At 50.3% G+C, this 19,970-nt stretch overlaps 1 protein-coding gene across 1 annotated transcript in view; it reads left to right on the forward strand.

The window, feature by feature from the left end:
- The first annotated feature begins 851 nt into the window (after positions 1-851).
- SLC6A8 (solute carrier family 6 member 8) overlaps positions 852-19,970 on the forward strand; it is a 151,527-nt gene continuing 132,408 nt past the window's right edge. Inside the window, exon 1 of the mRNA XM_069209413.1 lies at positions 852-1,625. Within this exon, the coding sequence (XP_069065514.1) occupies positions 1,355-1,625 (271 nt within the window). The 5' untranslated portion in view covers positions 852-1,354. The remainder of the gene's footprint in view (positions 1,626-19,970) is intronic.

Below are 19,970 nucleotides of genomic sequence, written 5' to 3' on the forward strand. Positions count from 1 at the left end.
ATGCAAATAAGTCTTGACCCTGTTGCCCATGGGACCAGTCCAGCCCGGACTGCCAGGCCAGGTCCTCCCTGGACCGGAAACAAGCATTCTAGGTAGAACGCTCGGCCTAATTCAAAAGTGTATTTATGTTCTCGCCAGAACTCAGCAATTTAAGTGGACATGGTTGCTTTCAAAACACCATTTGGCATGTGTTTCCATTTTCAAAAAAATCCTAAATTATTCCCAACTTTAAAAAGCATTGTTCTCTCGCAAATAATTGGAAAGTTAGAATAATATTAACACTTTAAAAAACCCACAAAAGAAGTTGTATTCTATAAAAATGGCTCCATTTTTAAATGCTGTTGGGTGGGAGACAACCTAGCCCAGCCCGAGGACGCCTGTAATACTACAGACGTTCACTGGGGGGCCAGGCCTAACACCTCCTTAGCATTCACCCCGGCTGCAGGCTCCTTCTGCCTTGCACCGAGCAGGGGGCGACGTGTGCATTGGTGAATGTGTTTATACACACACATCTTTAAAATGCAATACATTCTTTAAGAAGCGCGAGCCGGCCCCGCGCGGGATATAAAGCGCATATCGAAAGAATCACTCCCCTGGTCAATGTGAAAATGTAGAAATAAAAAAATGCAATTACATTTAAAATAAAAAAGTAGATTTGTTGACGGTCACGCACACACACGGGGGGGGGGGGGGGGGCGCACCGGGTGAAAGGTCGGAATCCCGCAGCTGAAAATAGCGCCTCTGCGGGCGCGTCACGCCTGCTCCCGGCCAGTGTAGCGCTGCGGAGGCGGCGGAGGCGGCGCTCTGACCTCATCGGATGCTTTAAGCTGCCGCCTCCCTGGGAGAGCTTCATTCAGCTCAGAGCGAGGAGGAAGCCGGAGCACCGCCGACCGTCGAGGGAGAACAGAGCGCCTCGAAGCCCTTGAGCAGCGCTACCGCCGCCAGAAGCATCGTTGCTACCCGCGGCGCTACCCGCACGGACTGGAGAGCGGCCCCGCGTCTCTCTCCGCTCCCCCGCACCTTTAATCCATGAGATTTTTCAGGCTGACTTTCAAGTGCTTCGTGGACGGTTTCTGAGGCGCTTTATCCTCAATTTGACTACACTTTGGGGATTTTTGCTGACATCCAGCTCGCTGCTCCCTCCATCCCCACCCCTACCTCCATTTATTTTGTATATTTTTGTACCCCCTCCTTCGGAAGTGTTATATTTTAATTCTGTGGGTCCTGCGTTCTCCCACCCGACCCCTCCATCCAGCGACAGACAGGGTGCCCCCTGTGGAGGGCAGGAAGACCAACTGAAGCGCCTCCCGGAGGAAAAAAAAGCGCTACAAAAACCTTGCAAGTGGCTTTCCTAATGGAGAAGTGCCGGGGGTCGCTGTCCAATGGGACCTGTCACATCTCGCTGGAGGAGAAGAACGGGCACCTGATTCCCAACGGGGGCGGGCATGAGGCCGACCTGTGTGCCAAGGTGCCCGGAGGGTACCCCCCGCCGGGGCTGCGGGAGCCCACCACCGAGCGCGCCACCTGGACCCGACAGCTGGACTTCACCATGTCCTGCGTGGGCTTCGCCGTGGGCCTGGGCAACGTCTGGCGCTTCCCCTACCTGTGCTACAAGAACGGAGGAGGTAGGGGTCCGCCTCTGGGCGCTTCGAGGCCTTTATTTCACACTTGTGCCGTGTATAGCGCTTTCTTCTCTACCATAGGCGTGTGGTGCCACAGCACCGCCAATGGTCTGTATGCATGATGCCAGCCTCGGAGAGTGAAAGGGGGTCTCGCCCCTTCTGGGGTCACCAACATCTCCGCAGCAAGCGCACGACCCCCGGGGCTATCCGACAGTCTTTATCGTGTCTTTCGCTTCCCTTATTAAGTGCTTCCCCTACACTGTGCCACACGCACTGCCCGTCCTGCCTTCTGATTGGGTGCTTGTCCCTCCTACGTGCAGAGAACCCCGCTGACAAAGAGACCCTCAGCCCCGCCCACCAGGAGAGAGTCGCAGTGTCTCATGTGCTCGTCTCTCTCCGGCCGGGGCTCCTTGGAGGTGTCTCACAACCTGTGCCCCTGTTAACGAACCTGCTTTAAGTCGTGCACATCCTGGTGACACGTGCAGAGGGCACCCTATAACCCCCTCCCCCAATCACCACCACCCAGACACCAGAGCAGGGACCCCTTAAGGTTTAGTGGGGCCCGGGGCCAAACATATTTTGGGACCTTATTCGGAACTGCTTTGAATTTATGATCCAGTTTCATCTCTTTCCTGCCGTCTTTGCCCAGGTCACTGACAGTGACAGACACACTGGGCCAAACTCTAAATGTGTCTACACCTAATATTCAGGGGCAGTGACGTGTCTTCAATACTGTAACCCAGTAGCAGCTTAGTAATGTTACTGAAAATAATCTCTTGGGCACCCCCGTCTCTCATACCCGAGGTCCTGTTTTGGCCTAAAAAAAAAAAATGGATCTTACATGAAACAAACACATTTCTCTGCAAATTGTCTGTAATTGACTCTCAGACATCACCCACCTTAAAATTAAATTGAAGGCTAACGGTATTTAAAACTATCTAAGAATTATTCATGGTCTTCGGGGCAAGAGTCTGCGGAACAGACCTGGGTCTATCGGGGGTCCTGAAAGACTGGGGCCCCGGGCCACAGCCCACCCCTAATACCTCTCTGCGTCTAGGCCCTGCTGTCAATGTTCCTGGGGTGTGAGGGGTTTTCACGCCCTCCTTGATTAAATGCATTGAAGAGTGCAAGGCTCAAGGGCCCCTCAAAATGTTCGGCAAGGACCCCCTGTTTTGCATTTTTCCACTGCAGACAGTAGTTGAACAATTTATTTTACAGGAGCACTTGCATAGCGCCTCATACTCCTGGGGAGCCACAAAGCACTATGCTTTTTATCGGTTTCTAGGGTGCCCTTTAGGAGGTCTGTGGTGTGCTGTTCGTGCTCCAAACATTGTGGTCCGTGTTGGCAGCCAGCAGGCTTAAACCACTGAGACCTGGCTCCGGACCAATCAAATCTGTAAATGAGGGGTTGTGACGCTAATGCATGCCTCTTGCTTTATCTCCTTGAGGAGGATGAAAGGCAGAGCAATTCCTTCAAGGTCAGGAGCCTGCAGGTCTGAAACAAGCATTTGCAATGCAATAGGTCTCACATTTGTGAGAGTTAGAGCTATTGGCGTTGCAAGTGACAATGTCTTTTACCAATGTGTTTTGGTTAGGAGTGTAGTGGATGTAAGCCAGGTGCCACAGCAGCCCTCCCATGCCCGTCACTGCAGGAGAGAGGACACAACAAGGCCGCCATCTTGGGAGTGTTTTTGCCTCATTCTTACAGATGGGCTGTGATACCTGGAGGTGCAACCCCTTCTAGTGCGTTCACCTAAACTTTTATAGCACCAAACATACCTCAGAGAGGCACCTTTTTGTTGCATTTAACCCAGAGTATGAGAGGGTCAAAAGAGTTAGGAGCTAAGAAAACGGGGCAGCCATATATTTCTGTGTTCAACTTTTAAAGGAATTATTCCTCTACATTGGCAAAAGCAGCCTAACTTTTAAAAACATTGACTGGATACAAAGAGAAGTAGCAAAGAGGCAGCCTAACTCAAATGCATTATAGCAATTTTGTTAAGAATGGCACCTGCTTCGCCGCAACCAAGCGCTATATAAAATAACAAGTTATCCCTAGACTGCCCCAACACGCCCCAGACAAAGAAACCTATGGGACAGGATGTGGCATGAGGCCAGAGCTGCCGACTTTGGAACTGGGGAGCGCGGTTCAAGTCTCGTCACCGGCTCAACATCCTGTGATTCTGGGAAAATCACTTAATCTCCCCTCGCTACCAAAAATGAATGTCTTCTTGCGTAATGTAACCGGTGCTCATGGAAAGCGCTGTAATACCTTTGTATCAAGTTTGCGCTATGTAAAACTGCAAAATAATAAAGTGCTCCAGCACCTTCGTGTCAAGCAAACAGTACATAAAACTGCCAAAACAACGCATAATAATCCTGACAGAGCTTTTTCACCTCTGCAAGGTCGATGCAAATTAATAATAGCAATTTTGTTAAGCATGGCACCTGCTTTGCAGCATTGTGAAATAGCAGAAGCTGTATTACTAAACTCTATTTAAAAAAAAAGAGTTATTCCCAGACTGCCCCAACACACGCCAGACCAAGAACCCTAGGGGAGAGGATGTGGCGTGAGGGCCAGAGCTACCGACTTTGGAGCTGGGGAACATAGCTCAAGTCTCGGCGCCAGCTCGACATCGTGTGATTCTGGGCAAATCACGTAATCTCCCCCTCGCTACCATTAATGAATGCGTTCTTGTGTAATGTAACCGTTGCTCATGTAAAGCGCTGCAATACCTTAGTATCAAGTTTGTCCTATATAAAACTGCAACATAAATAAATAAAATGCTCCAATACCTTCATGACGAATTTGCGCTACATAAAACAGCAAAAAAATAAAAAGTCCCTTGCAGACATTGCAAAGAAACAACAGGATGCCTGAAACCAAGGAAGAGGAAGAAACCGCATACCGCCGTACGCGAAGTGGTGAGGCACAAGGAAAAGTAGTGCGCCACGCTAAGGTACATGCACAAACGTGCAATAATACATTTAACAGGGTCATCCACCAAGGCGGTAACCAAACAGCCTCAAGGCGGGACAAATGTAAAGCATTTACCAATGACATCAAGGGATTTTTGAAAGACAGGCCTAGGAACGAATGAAAGCGATGGGCATAAAATGGGCGTGGTTAAAGCCCACAGATTAGATCACAACACGTCGAGAAGACCAGCGTTTGCGCGCTGCTATGCTCGCCCAAAAAAGATCCCTCCAGGAGGATTACTGTCTCGGGAAGCTGTGTGACTAGCCTTGGGACCTGTGACCAGCTGGTTACAAGGAGATCTTCCTGTAGGCGCGACGAGTAACTCACTGAGGCGCCTTGAGGCTTAGCTCCTACCTGATGGGGGTCCCTCCAGCTCGAGGCAGAGTACTTTACACACATATGGTGGGGATGTTATAAATGACCCCTGTGATGATACCTCACTCCGATCTATTATCGAGGAAGGTGACAGACGTCTAGGGAGCCCCTCAAGCCATGTCACTGACTCTGTCCCGGCCCTCCCGGCCTGTTGTGATCTCTCCTGATTCCCCCCCGGGTAGTTGCAGGAGGCGCAAAGCACGTCCCTTGGGCACCAACTCTAGGTGCACTTGGCAGGGCTAGGCTTGGGCATCTGTGTGCACGGGCGGGTGGGGGCTGGGGGGTCAGTGGTAGTAGCAAGGTCATCCACCGCATATGGTAGACCTTTGACCCCTGCCTTGCAGCTCTAACCAACGTGGATACGACATGGTCAATTTGGCACGTTGGATGGACGAGAGTGTCCCAGAAAGACTCCTATCTATAAGATCATTTAGGCGCATGAAAATGAAGTGATCCGCCCAGGATCACATTCTGCCGAGTCTAGCTCCGATGCCGGGATTCGTCCTAGCTCTATGCGCTAAGAAGCCCTGAAGAGGCGGAAGGAGATCCCTTCCTGCTGTGAACACGCACCGGATGCCTCGACTTCCTAGAATTCAAGGTCACCACGAGGGGGGCTCGAGGTTGTTATTAGAAGTGTGTGAGTGTCTCAAGTGACAGCGAGTGCAGGGCGGAGCTGTGGAGAGAAACAAGAAGTGGGTTACAAGGCGCTAGGCGCAGTGTAAAGCTGTCACAGGAGTAAATGCAATGGCCCAAAGTCCTCTCTGACGCCCTGTCACGAAATACACCGACTCCCAAACTGAGACCACCAGTGCAGACTTGTAGCCACACTGAGTTCACCCTGCGCCGCCGCAAAGCGCCAGGACGCCGACCTTCAGGCGCTTGCACTGGAACTATCTCACATGGAACGATGGGCCCACGCGCCCCACAAGAGCACACATCTCAAATGAATCACTGTAAATGAAAAACATGCGATTCATTGTAAACGTGTAGAGTTCACGTATGTACGTGAATCACTGGACACTCTGCTGTAGACGTGTACAGTTCATGCCGATATGCAAATCACAGGCCACTCTTTAAACATGTACTGTTCATGCCTCACGAAACTCATCGGCCCCTTGACTCACCTTCCACTCTGTAAACATGTACAGTCCATGCTTCCATGAGACTTACCTTCCACTCTGTAAACATGTACAGTTCAATCCTACATAACACTCACCTTCCACTCTGTAAACATGTACAGTTCATGCTTACATGAGACTCACCTTCCAATCTGTAAACATGTACAGTTCAATCCTACATAAGACTCACTAGCCACTCTGTAAACATGTACAGTTCAATCCTACATAAGACTCACCTTCCACTCTGTAAACATGTACAGTTCAATCCTACATAACTCACCTTCCACACTGTAAACATGTACAGTTCAATCCTACATAAGACTCACTAGCCACTCTGTAAACATGTACAGGTCATGGTTACATGAGACTCACCTTCCACTCTGTAAATATGTACAGTTAAATACTCCATAAGACTCACTAGCCACTCTATAAACATGTACAGTTCAATCCTACATAACTCACCTTCCACACTGTAAACATGTACAGTTCAATCCTACATAAGACTCACTAGCCACTCTGTAAACATGTACAGGTCATGGTTACATGAGACTCACCTTCCACTCTGTAAATATGTACAGTTAAATACTACATAAGACTCACCTTCCACTCTGTAAACATGTACAGTTCAATCCTACATAAGTCTCACCAGCCACTCTGTAAACATGTACAGTTCATGCTTACATGAGACTCACCTTCCACTCTGTAAACATGTACAGTTCAATCCTACATAAGACTCAGCAGCCACTCTGTAAACGTGTACAGTTCAATCCTACATAAGACTCACTAGCCACTCTGTAAACATGTACAGGTCATGGTTACATGAGACTCACCTTCCACTCTGTAAATATGTACAGTTAAATACTACATAAGACTCACTAGCCACTCTATAAACATGTACAGTTCAATCCTACATAACTCACCTTCCACACTGTAAACATGTACAGTTCAATCCTACATAAGACTCACTAGCCACTCTGTAAACATGTACAGGTCATGGTTACATGAGACTCACCTTCCACTCTGTAAATATGTACAGTTAAATACTACATAAGACTCACCTTCCACTCTGTAAACATGTACAGTTCAATCCTACATAAGTCTCACCAGCCACTCTGTAAACATGTACAGTTCATGCTTACATGAGACTCACCTTCCACTCTGTAAACATGTACAGTTCAATCCTACATAAGACTCAGCAGCCACTCTGTAAACGTGTACAGTTCAATCCTACATAAGACTCAGCAGCCACTCTGTAAACATGTACAGGTCATGGTTACATGAGACTTACCTTCCACTCTGTAAACATGTACAGTTCAATCCTACATAACACTCACCTTCCACTCTGTAAACATGTACAGTTCAATCCTAAATAAGACTCACCTTCCACTCTGTAAACATGTACAGTTCATGCTTCCATGAGACTTACCTTCCACTCTGTAAACATGTACAGTTCAATCCTACATAACACTCACCTTCCACTCTGTAAACATGTACAGTTCATGCTTACATGAGACTCACCTTCCAATCTGTAAACATGTACAGTTCAATCCTACATAAGACTCACTAGCCACTCTGTAAACATGTACAGTTCAATCCTACATAAGACTCACCTTCCACTCTGTAAACATGTACAGGTCATGTTTACAATGGACTCCCCTTCCACTCTGTAAACATGTACTGTTCATGCCTCACGAGCCTCCTCGGCCCCTTGAACAAGTGCAGTTCATTACTTCGTAAGACTCAGGAGCCACTCTGTAAACATGTACAGTTCAATCCTACATAAGACTCACCTTCCACACTGTAAACATGTACAGTTCAATCCTACATAAGACTCACCAGCCACTCTGTAAGGCATGTACAGTTAAATACTACATAAGACTTGCCTTTCACTCTGTAAACATGTACAGGTCATGGTTACATGAGACTCACCTTCCACTCTGTAAGCGTGTACAGTTCAATCCTACATAAGATTCAGCAGTCACTCTGTAAACATGTACAGTTCAATCCTACATAAGACTCACCAGCCACTCTGTAAACATGTACAGTTCATGACTACATGAGACTCACCAGCTACTCTGCCATAAACATTGTAAACAAGTACAATTAATGCCTTCAGATAAATCACGTGCAATTTGGCTGTAAACAAGTACCACTCATTCCTTCATGCAAATCACTGGCCACTTTCCTGTAAATGTACACACCTCGTGCCTTTATGTAAATCAACCGCCACTCTGTTGTAAACATGTACAGTTCATGTCATAATGCGAACTACTAGACACTCTGTAAACATGTATGGTTCATGCTTTCATAAGACTCACGGGCCACTTTGAAAACATGTAAGGTTCTTTCCTTCATGAGACTCAGCGGCCACTCTGTAAACATGTTCAGTTCATGCCTACACGAAACTCACCAGCCTCTCTGCAAATACGTACAATGCATTCCATAATATGAACTACTAGACACTCTGTAAACATGTGCAGCTCATGCCTTTATGAGGCTCACCGGCACACTGTAAACATGCACAGATCATGCCTCCATGAGACTCACTGGCCACTCTGTAAACATGTACAGTTCATGCCTCCATGAGACTCACTGGCCACTCTGTAAACATGTACAGGTCATGCCTCCATGAGACACACCGGCCACTCGGTAAACATGTACAGTTCTTGCCTCTATGAGACACACTCTGCAGTAAACATGTATGTTTCCTGCCTTTGTGTGGATCACCAGCCACTCTGCTGCAGACATGTAAAGGCACTCTGCAGTAAACATGTAAAGACACTCTGCAGTAAACATTTACAGGTACTCTGCAGTAAACATGTAAAGACACTCTGCAGTAAACATGTACAGGTACTCTGCAGTAAACATGTATGCTTCATGCCTTTATGTGGATGCCCCCCAAATGTCATGCAAGTTTTTGATGTGTGTTTTTCTCCGACTATCGTCTTCATATCACAATGTATGTTAGACACCCGCTCTTGTTCCCTAGATGCCCTTGTACTGCAACAAAAAGGAGAAATGGTATAGGTCAGTCCTACTGAAGGCCGGTAGGGTTGGGGACGTGACATGTCACCAGTGGCCCATCCTCCTCCCCTCTCAGACTCTGTGACTCCAGGAGCTGCCTTAGGAACAGTGACTGCCCTGGGGGGGCAGGACAGGGGGCAGGGTACAGGTCAGTCCTACCGAAGGCCGGTAGGGTTGGGACAGAGACTGACATGTCACCAGTGGCCCATCCTCCTCTCCTCTCAGACTCTGTGACTCCAGGAGCTGCCTTAGGAACAGTGATTGCCCTGGGGGGGCAGGACAGGGGGCGGGGTACAGGTCAGTCCTACCGAAGGCCGGTAGGGTTGGGGCAGAGACTGACATGTCACCAGTGGCCCATCCTCCTCCCCTCTTAGACTCTGTGACTCCAGGAGCTGCCTTAGGAACAGTGACTGCCCTGGGGGGGCAGGACAGGGGGCAGGGTACAGGTCAGTCCTACCGAAGGCCCGTAGGGTTGGGGCAGAGACTGACATGTCACCAGTGGCCCCTCCTCCCTCAGACTCTGTGACTCCAGGAGCTGCCTTAGGAACAGTGACTGCCCTGGGGGGCAGGACAGGGGGCGGGGTACAGGTCAGTCCTACTGAAGGCCGGTAGGGTTGGGGCAGAGACTGACATGTCACCAGTGGCCCCTCCTCCCTCAGACTCTGTGACTCCAGGAGCTGCCTTAGGAACAGTTACTGCCCTGGGAGGGGCAGGGCAGGGGGCAGGGTACAGGTCAGTCCTACCGAAGGCCGGTAGGGTTGGGCAGAGACTGACATGTCACCAGTGGCCCATCCTCCTCCCCTCTCAGACTCTGACCTCACTAGCTGCCTTTGAACTGGAACAATAACTGTCCTGGTGTCCAGGGGGGTGGAGGGGTTTCAGGCCGGTCCTTTTGAAGGCCTGTGAGGCTGGGGCAGGGACTGACCGACTCCTCCACCGCCCGTCCCCCAGGCTGCCCCACCCACTCACAACGCACCTCAGCTTTCAAACGGCGTGATTGGCACGAGGTGCCCATGAACTGCCCTTGTCTCCAGGGCGGGAGGGTGGGGGAGTGGGAAGTGAACCCCATTATTTCACTGGGCACCCCAGCAGCGTTCCTACCCGGGGATTAGGTACCCCTTGTATGAGGTGCCTGGACACACGGGGTCTCCCATTCAGCTCTCTCTTCGTTGCCAGGACTGGACTCCGGACGGGGCGGGGGGGGGGGAGGGTGATGGGGGGCTGGACATGCCCCAGAGACTAACATGACAGGTGTCCCCGAGTCCTGTAAACTGAGACAGGGCTTCCTGCATTTCATGGAACTCCCCCACCCGTCACGCGCCACATACACTGACACCACCAATGCAGGGCTCAAATTAACCCATCTATCTATAGAGGACACCATCACATGTGGCATCGGTGGGGTGACATGCAGGTGACATCATAGATCAGAGGGAAGCGAGCGTGCTCTGTCACTGGGGGAGGGGAGGGGCTGACGCCATGCACCTGTGTACACGAGGACAGTGGTCTCACCCGTGCGTCTAAAGGGGAATGTACACGAGCATACGAGGCGTCAGTGGTCTCAGCCTTGCATCTATATAGGAATGTACAGGAGCACACGGGGCATCAGTGGTCTCAGCCGTGCATCTAGTACAAGAGCCCACGGGGCATCAGTGGTCTCAGCCGTGCATCTATATAGGAGTGTACAGGAGCACACGGGGCATCAGTGGTCTCAGCCGTGCATCTAGTACAAGAGCACACGGGGCATCAGTGGCTCAGCCGTGCATCTATAGAGGAATGTACAGGAGCACATGGGGCATCAGTGGTCTCAGCCGTGCATCTATCTATAGAGGAATGTACAAGAGCACACGGGGCATCAGTGGTCTCAGCCGTGCATCTATATAGAAATGTACAAGAGCACACGGGGCATCAGTGGTCTCAGCCGTGCATCTAGTACAAGAGCCCACGGGGCATCAGTGGTCTCAGCCGTGCATCTATAGAGGAATGTACAAGAGCACACGGGGCATCAGTGGTCTCAGCCGTGCATCTATAGAGGAATGTACAGGAGCACACGGGGCATCAGTGGTCTCAAGGCGTGCATCTATAGAGGAATGTACAAGAGCACATGGGGCATCAGTGGTCTCAGCCAGCCGTGCATCTATATAGAAATGTACAAGAGCACACGGGGCATCAGTGGTCTCAGCCGTGCATCTATAGAGGAATGTACAGGAGCACACGGGGCATCAGTGGTCTCAGCCGTGCATATATATAGGAATGTACAAGAGCCCACGGGGCATCAGTGTCTCAGCCGTGCATCTATAGAGGAATGTACAGGAGCCCACGGGGCATCAGTGGTCTCAGCCGTGCATCTATAGAGGAATGTACAGGAGCCCACGGGGCATCAGTGGTCTCAGCCGTGATTCTATAGAGGAATGTACAAGAGCACACGGGGCATCAGTGGTCTCAGCCGTGCATCTATAGAGGAATGTACAGGAGCACACGGGGCATCAGTGGTCTCAGCCGTGCATCTATAGAGGAATGTACAGGAGCACACGGGGCATCAGTGTCTCAGCCGTGCATCTATAGAGGAATGTACAGGAGCACACGGGGCATCAGTGTCTCAGCCGTGCATCTATAGAGGAATGTACAGGAGCACACGGGGCGTCAGTGGTCTCAGCCGTGCATCTATAGAGGAATGTACAAGAGCACACGGGGCATCAGTGGTCTCAGCAGTGCATCTATAGAGGAATGTACAAGAGCCCACGGGGCATCAGTGGCTCAGCCGTGCATCTATAGAGGAATGTACAGGAGCACATGGGGCATCAGTGGTCTCAGCCGTGCATCTATCTATAGGGGAATGTACAGGAGTACACGGGGCATCAGTGGTCTCAGCCGTGCATCTATAGAGGAATGTACAGGAGCAGACGGGGCATCAGTGGTCTCAGCCGTGCATATATAGAGGAATGTACAGGAGCACACGGGGCATCAGTGTCTCAGCCGTGCATCTATAGAGGAATGTACAAGAGCACACGGGGCATCAGTGGTCTCAGCCGTGCATCTATAGAGGAATGTACAGGAGCACACGGGGCATCAGTGTCTCAGCCGTGCATCTATAGAGGAATGTACAAGAGCCCACGGGGCATCAGTGGTCTCAGCCGTGCATCTATCTATAGGGGAATGTACAGGAGCACACGGGGCATCAGTGGTCTCAGCCGTGCATCTATAGAGGAATGTACAGGAGCCCACGGGGCATCAGTGGTCACAGCCGTGCATCTATAGAGGAATGTACAAGAGCCCACGGGGCATCAGTGGTCTCAGCCGTGCATCTATAGAGGAATGTACAAGAACCCACGGGGCATCAGTGGCTCAGCCGTGCATCTATAGAGGAATGTACAGGAGCCCACGGGGCATCAGTGGTCTCAGCCGTGCATCTATAGAGGAATGTACAAGAGCCCACGGGGCATCAGTGGTCTCAGCCGTGCATCTATAGAGGAATGTACAGGAGCACACGGGGCATCAGTGGCCGTGCATCTATAGAGGAATGTACAAGAGCACACGGGGCATCAGTGGTCTCAGCCGTGCATCTATAGAGGAATGTACAGGAGCCCACGGGGCGTCAGTGGTCTCAGCAGTGCATCTATAGAGGAATGTACAAGAGCACACGGGGCATCAGTGGTCTCAGCCGTGCATCTATAGAGGAATGTACAGGAGCACACGGGGCATCAGTGGTCTCAGCCGTGCATCTATAGAGGAATGTACAAGAGCCCACGGGGCATCAGTGGTCTCAGCCGTGCATCTATAGAGGAATGTACAGGAGCACACGGGGCATCAGTGGCCGTGCATCTATAGAGGAATGTACAAGAGCACACGGGGCATCAGTGGTCTCAGCCGTGCTCAAGAACAATGTTAGACAGCCACTGGCAGCAGCATACATCGGCGAAGCAATAAGGGGAGGGAAAGTTGGCTGGGGGGTGGGGGGGAGGTAGTGCTCAGGGGAAAAGAAAGAGAACGAGAGGGTTCGAAAATGTAACTGGGTGAGTGGGGTATTCACATAGCGCTCTCTGCGTCCAACCGCTATACATTCGCTCCTATATTGAAGGCGACTGAGCGGATACAGTTATGTTTGCATGCACTTTGCACAGAGTATAACACACCCAGGATTTTAGCTTCCTGGACCCCCGGTATTCACCCACTGCCTGCCCCAGAGGTGTCCACAGTGAACTTTTCGCTTTCTAGAACACTGGGTGCGAGTGTAGTGCTGACGCCAAGCCGCTGGGACTTCCAGGCACGTCACACTGCTTAATTAGTGCTTATTTAGTCTGTCGGCTGGTTTGGGTGTACGCTTAGAAAAGTAGAGTGTAAGCTAAAAACAAACACTGGTAAAGCCAATAGGTCCGGCTCTAGCCACCTGTCTTACAGCAGTGGTTGCTTTGGTTTTGTCCGGTTTTTGGAAAACGTTAGTATTGGGGTAGATGTCGGACCACCACATCAGTCATAAAAACACACTGACTGAAAACAACAATTTTTTGGGCTTGAAAAGCAAGTGTTGCCATACTACCCTGAAACTTAAAGAGGACTACTTTGTGTGTGGATGAGCTCCTTGTAAAAGGACCATTGTCTGTCATTGAAAGTGAAGTTAGCCAATGGCTGAAGAGGGCTGGCCTGCTGCCCTTGCTGCGTACCGTAGTGGGCGGAAGAAAGATGTGAATGGCACAGAAGTGGACCAATGATTGAAGAGGGTTGGCAGAAAGCCCTTTAAGTATGCAGAGTGTAGATAAAATCTTAGTCCAAACGAAAGGTCTTGGTTTGTTTCAGCCCTAATAAAGCTGGCAGGATTTACTCACACCTAAGACGGGTCATTGGGAAACTTGACTCCTAAAACTAGGGTTGGGGGAACCGCTCACATCCCACCTGGGAAAACGCAACCAAAAGAGGTTTTGTGAGAACTTTATGTAGCCCCCCTTTACACCTTTATATAAGACACATGTGTTACATTTGCAAGCGCTATAAGAACCCCACCTGCGCTCCTAGCGCACAACAGGGTTCATACAACAAATGTTGAATAATGACTTCAGACTGATTAATGGCATTTTATTGCAAAGGATTGAAATACCCACAAAAGATGCCACCCCTCGCCCACAGCGGGTGTCATGCTTCATCATCGAGATTGCTCTCTCGCCAGCTGCAGCTGGTGCCAGGCAGGGTCACCTGAGCCCTTGGAGCCCTGTACTAGGATGAGGAATAAGGGTCTCGACAATGAAGGCTCTCAGTGTCACCTGTTAGAATTGTATTCGGACGGGTGAAATACACATCAGTTTCATTACCAATACTAATAAGATCCTATCCTGTACGAGATTAAAAATAAAAAGCAGTGGGGAAACTTAGATCATTATTATTTTGCCTCCTTAGCACTCCTGTCAACACATTTCAGCCCTAAACTGGTGAATATGTCATTCATCAGGACCTAGAGATGCTCCCTGACTCTGATGCTCTACTGTGTGGTCTCTTCTTGTCTCGCTCTTCGGCTCTCTTTCTTGTCTCGCTCTTCTCCTCCCTTTCGTCTCTCGCTCTTCGGCTCTCTTTCTTGTCTCGCTCTTCTCCTCCCTTTCTTGTCTCGCTCTTCTCCCTTTCTTGTCTCGCTCTTCGGCTCTCTTTCTTGTCTCGCTCTTCGGCTCTCTTTCTTGTCTCGCTCTTCTCCTCCCTTTCTTGTCTCGCTCTTCTCCTCCCTTTCTTGTCTCACTCTTCGGCTCTCTTTCTTGTCTCGCTCTTCGGCTCTCTTTCTTGTCTCGCTCTTCTCCTCCCTTTCGTCTCTCGCTCTTCGGCTCTCTTTCTTGTCTCGCTCTTCTCCTCCCTTTCGTCTCTCGCTCTTCGGCTCTCTTTCTTGTCTCGCTCTTCTCCTCCCTTTCTTGTCTCGCTCTTCGGCTCTCTTTCTTGTCTCGCTCTTCGGCTCTCTTTCTTGTCTCGCTCTTCTCCTCCCTTTCTTCTCTCGCTCTTCGGCTCTCTTTCTTGTCTCGCTCTTCGGCTCTCTTTCTTGTCTCGCTCTTCTCCTCCCTTTCTTGTCTCGCTCTTCAGCTCTCTTTCTTGTCTCGCTCTTCGGCTCTCTTTCTTATCTCGCTCTTCTCCTCCCTTTCTTGTCTCGCTCTTCGGCTCTTTTTCTTGTCTCGCTCTTCGGCTCTCTTTCTTGTCTCGCTCTTCTCCTCTCTTTCTTGTCTCTCTTTTCGTCTCTCTTTCTTGTCTCACTCTTCTCCTCCCTTTCTTGTCTCGCTCTTCCATCTTCTTTCTTGTCTCGCTCTTCGGCTCTCTTTCTTGTCTCGCTTGTCTGTTCTCTTTCTTGTCTCGCTCTTCGGCTCTCTTTCTTGTCTCGCTCTTCGGCTCTCTTTCTTGTCTCGCTCTTCTCCTCCCTTTCTTCTCTCGCTCTTCGGCTCTCTTTCTTGTCTCGCTCTTCGGCTCTCTTTCTTGTCTCGCTCTTCTCCTCCCTTTCTTCTCTCGCTCTTCGGCTCTCTTTCTTCTCTCGCTCTTCGGCTCTCTTTCTTGTCTCGCTCTTCTCCTCTCTTTCTTGTCTCTCTTTTTGTCTCTCTTTCTTGTCTCACTCTTCTCCTCCCTTTCTTGTCTCACTCTTCTCCTCCCTTTCTTGTCTCGCTCTTCGGCTCTCTTTCTTGTCTCGCTCTTTGGCTCTCTTTCTTGTCTCGCTCTTCGGCTCTCTTTCTTGTCTCGCTCTTCGGCTCTCTTTCTTGTCTCGCTCTTCTCCTCCCTTTCTTCTCTCGCTCTTCGGCTCTCTTTCTTGTCTCGCTCTTCTCCTCCCTTTCTTCTCTCGCTCTTCTCCTCCCTTTCTTCTCTCGCTCTTCTGCTCTCTTTCTTGTCTCGCTCTTCTCCTCTCTTTCTTGTCTCTCTTTTTGTCTCTCTTTCTTGTCTCACTCTTATCCTCCCTTTCTTGTCTCACTCTTCTCCTCCCTTTCTTGTCTCGCTCTTCGGCTCTCTTTCTTGTCTCGCTCTTTGGCTCTCTTTCTTGTCTCGCTCTTCGGCTCTCTTTCTTGTCTCTCTTTTTGTATCTCTTTCTTGTCTCACTCTTCTCCTCCCTTTCTTGTCTCACTCTTCTCCTCCCTTTCTTGTCTCGCTCTTCGGCTCTCTTTCTTGTCTCGCTCTTCGGCTCTCTTTCTTGTCTCGCTCGTGGGCTCTCCCTTTTCACACTCTTCTGCTCTAGTTCCTGTCCAAACCACACTGGCTGTAGTTGTGCGAACGGGTACTTTTAGGATAAACAATCATGTATCTATTAAAAGTACTTATTCGCTGTTTTCCAGCTGCTGTGTTTCTGTAGTTGTTTGAGGCTGCAATTGAGGCCTGCATAGCGCCTACTTTGAGCAGGGTAGCGCCCAGGTGTCTGGTGACTCCGGGGTGTGGGTGGGTGTTTAGGGGCACGGGGCAGTGCCAGCTTCACCTTGTGGGTCAGAGGGGAGTGCATTCTACATGGGCACCAATCAAAGACGTGTGTGAGGGGAGCAGGGGGGCGTGTGTCTCACAGAGACTGCACAAGCATGTGACCGAGGTGTGAGACACCCCTTCCTCAGACCCTGGTCATGTTTAATTCACATTCTCAGAGGTTCAGAATGGAAACGCTTTTAACTATAACTATTCAAAGCAAGGTGATCGTTGTTTATTTATCTGATACAGCAAACAACCATTGACAAATCCAATAGGCCTGGCTTGTTTCAGGTGCAAGTGCTTATTGTTATGTGACATGCCTGGATGCAATAACAGAAACCCCACGGAGATGCACCCAAGTGCAGCCCCGGGGGGCACAGGCACACCCTCCAGCATAAGATTTGAATTCACATGTTGTAAACCATGCTCTTACTTACATAGGCCACGCCTCTTGGGAAGTATTTGTAGGAAGTCTCTTTGGCCATGGCCCCTATTAAAGAGACCCCCTCCCCTTTTTCATTCCACTTAAAGCACTCGAAGGTGGCGTTTCTCGAATAGGTGACGTGGGGGGAAAATTGATTTTCTTATATTGCATCTCAAATGACTATTACCTGGTTTATGGGCCCTGTCGGGGCCCTTCGGTGTGTTCATAGAGATCTGCGCAAGCCACTCAGAGCTTCCCAGCCTTGAAGGCCATACCTGTTAAACATGGCCGCCACTGTGCTAAGCATGGCTGCCACCGTGGTAACCATGGATACCACTGTGCTAAGCATGGCTGCCACCGTGGTAAACATGGATACCACTGTGCTAAGCATGGCCGCCACTGTGCTAAGCATGGCTGCCACCGTGGTAAACATGGATACCACTGTGCTAAGCATGGCCGCCACTGTGGAAACATGGATACCACTGTGCTAAGCATGGCCGCCACTGTGCTAAGCATGGCTGCCACCGTGGTAAACATGGATACCACTGTGCTAAGCATGGCCGCCACTGTGCTAAGCATGGCTGCCACCGTGGTAAACATGGATACCACTGTGCTAAGCATGGCTGCCACCGTGGTAACCATGGATACCACTGTGCTAAGCATGGCTGCCACCGTGGTAAACATGGATACCACTGTGCTAAGCATGGCCGCCACTGTGCTAAGCATGGCTGCCACCGTGGTAAACATGGATACCACTGTGCTAAGCATGGCCGCCACTGTGGAAACATGGATACCACTGTGGCTGCAACTGGGTTAAACATGGCCGCCACTGTGCTAAGCATGGATACCTCTGTAGTAAGCACGGATACCTCTGTGATATAGATGGCTGCCACTGTGGTAAACATGAATACCACTGTGGTAAACATGGATACCACTGTGGTAAACATGGATACCGCTCTGATATAGATGGCTGCCACTGTGGTAAACATAGATACCACTGTAGTAAACATGGATACCGCTCTGATATAGATGGCTGCCACTGTGGTAAAAATGGCTGCCACCCTTTTATGCGTCCGCCTCTGTTTTACACATGGCTGTAAACTGTGTTATTCATGGCTGCCGCTGTGCTAAAGATGAATACCACTGTGTTACACATGGCAGTACCTGTGGTAACATGGCTGCCTCTGTGCCGTCGTCTGTACCAGGGCTGGAGCTGTGCTCAGTCCTGAAGGAATGAATGCCTGTATCCAGAGTCGGGGCCGCTCTCCTAATGAAGCGCAGAGGATTGAGGAGGGATTGCCGCACTAATCCCTGGGTAGTAACCTCACTCATCAGAGAGATTACTGACTGAGCAGAGGGAGGGTGTCTGTGTGGGGGAGGGAGCGCTCGTGAGTGAGTGTTGGACTCCGCCAACCTGACACTCGTGAGTGAGTGCTGGACTCTGCCAACCTGACACTCGTGATAGAGTGCTGGACTCCACGCCCCTGACACTCGTGAGTAAAGTGCTGGACTCCACGCCCCTGACACTCGTGAGTGAGTGCTGGACTCTGCCAACCTGACACTCGTGAGTAAAGTGCTGGACTCCACGCCCCTGACACTCGTGACAGTGAATAGCACGGACAGTGAGTGAGCTCTAAAGTTCACAACACTGGGACTCGTGAGTGTTGGAGTCCACGACACAGGTAATCGCCCTGACACCTGTGAGTGAGTGCTAGGGCCCACGAACAATATAATTCATGTCTTGACATACCTTGTGTCTGAATCCTAAGGACCACTGATGTCAGGACTGAGCATCCGCACTCGTGCAAGGGCGAGTGAGACAAAACGTGCTGTGACCATGGGAGAGGGATGCTGCCATATGCACACGGATGCCATTAGTGTGCACTTACGCTAGGATTGGCATATGACATGCATACACGGGTGTGCACGTGCACACAAGCGGCTGATGTAGGCCCTCGATGCACGTGCGTTGGTGAGTTAGTAGCAGTGCGCGCGTTGTGATGTGCACTGGTTTCCGTCTCACAATCTGCACCGGCCCAGAGACTGCACCATTAACAGGTGTGTCGTGGCAGGTGGGCCCTGGTGAACCGCCCTCGTGCAAGCACTCCTTACCTACTACAATGGTACTCTTACTCAGTACGGTGGGACTACCAACCCAGTACGGTGGTACTATCAACCCAGTATGGTGGTACTCCTGACCTACTACAGTGATACTACTTACCCAGTACGGTGGTACTACCAACCCAGTATGGTGCTACTCCTGACCTACTACATTGGTACTCTTACTCAGTACGGTGGTACTACCAACCCAGTACGGTGGTACTACCAACCCAGTATGGTGGTACTCCTGACCTACTACAGTGATACTACTTACCCAGTACGGTGGTACTACCAACCCAGTATGGTGCTACTCCTGACCTACTACATTGGTACTCTTACTCAGTACGGTGGGACTACCAACCCAGTACGGTGGTACTCCTGACCTACTACAGTGATACTACTTACCCAGTACGGTGGTACTACCAACCCAGTATGGTGGTACTATCAATCCAGTATGGTGGTACTATCAACCCAGTATGGTGGTACTCCTGACCTACTACAGTGGTACTACTTACCCAGTACGGTGGTACTACCAACCCAGTATGGTGGTACTATCAACCCAGTATGTTGGTACTATCAACCCAGTATGGTGGTACTCCTGACCTACTACAGTGGTACTACTTACCCAGTACAGTGGTACTACTTACCAAGTACGGTGGTACTACCATCCCAGTATGGTGGTACTCCTGACCTTCTACAGTGGTACCACTTACCCAGTACAGTGTTACTACCAACCCAGTACAGTGGTACTACTTACCCAGTACGGTGGTACTACTTACCCGGTACGGTGGAACTACCGACTCAGTATGGTGGTACTACTGACCGAGTATAGTGGTACTGCTGACCCAGTGCAATGGTACTCCTGACCAGGTACTAGTGGGTCAATGGGCAGAAAGGTTTTGGCTCTGTTAACCAACTTCTCACCTTCC

The sequence above is a fragment of the Pleurodeles waltl genome, chromosome 10 (assembly GCF_031143425.1).
Source record: "Pleurodeles waltl isolate 20211129_DDA chromosome 10, aPleWal1.hap1.20221129, whole genome shotgun sequence".
Lineage (NCBI taxonomy): Eukaryota > Metazoa > Chordata > Amphibia > Caudata > Salamandridae > Pleurodeles > Pleurodeles waltl.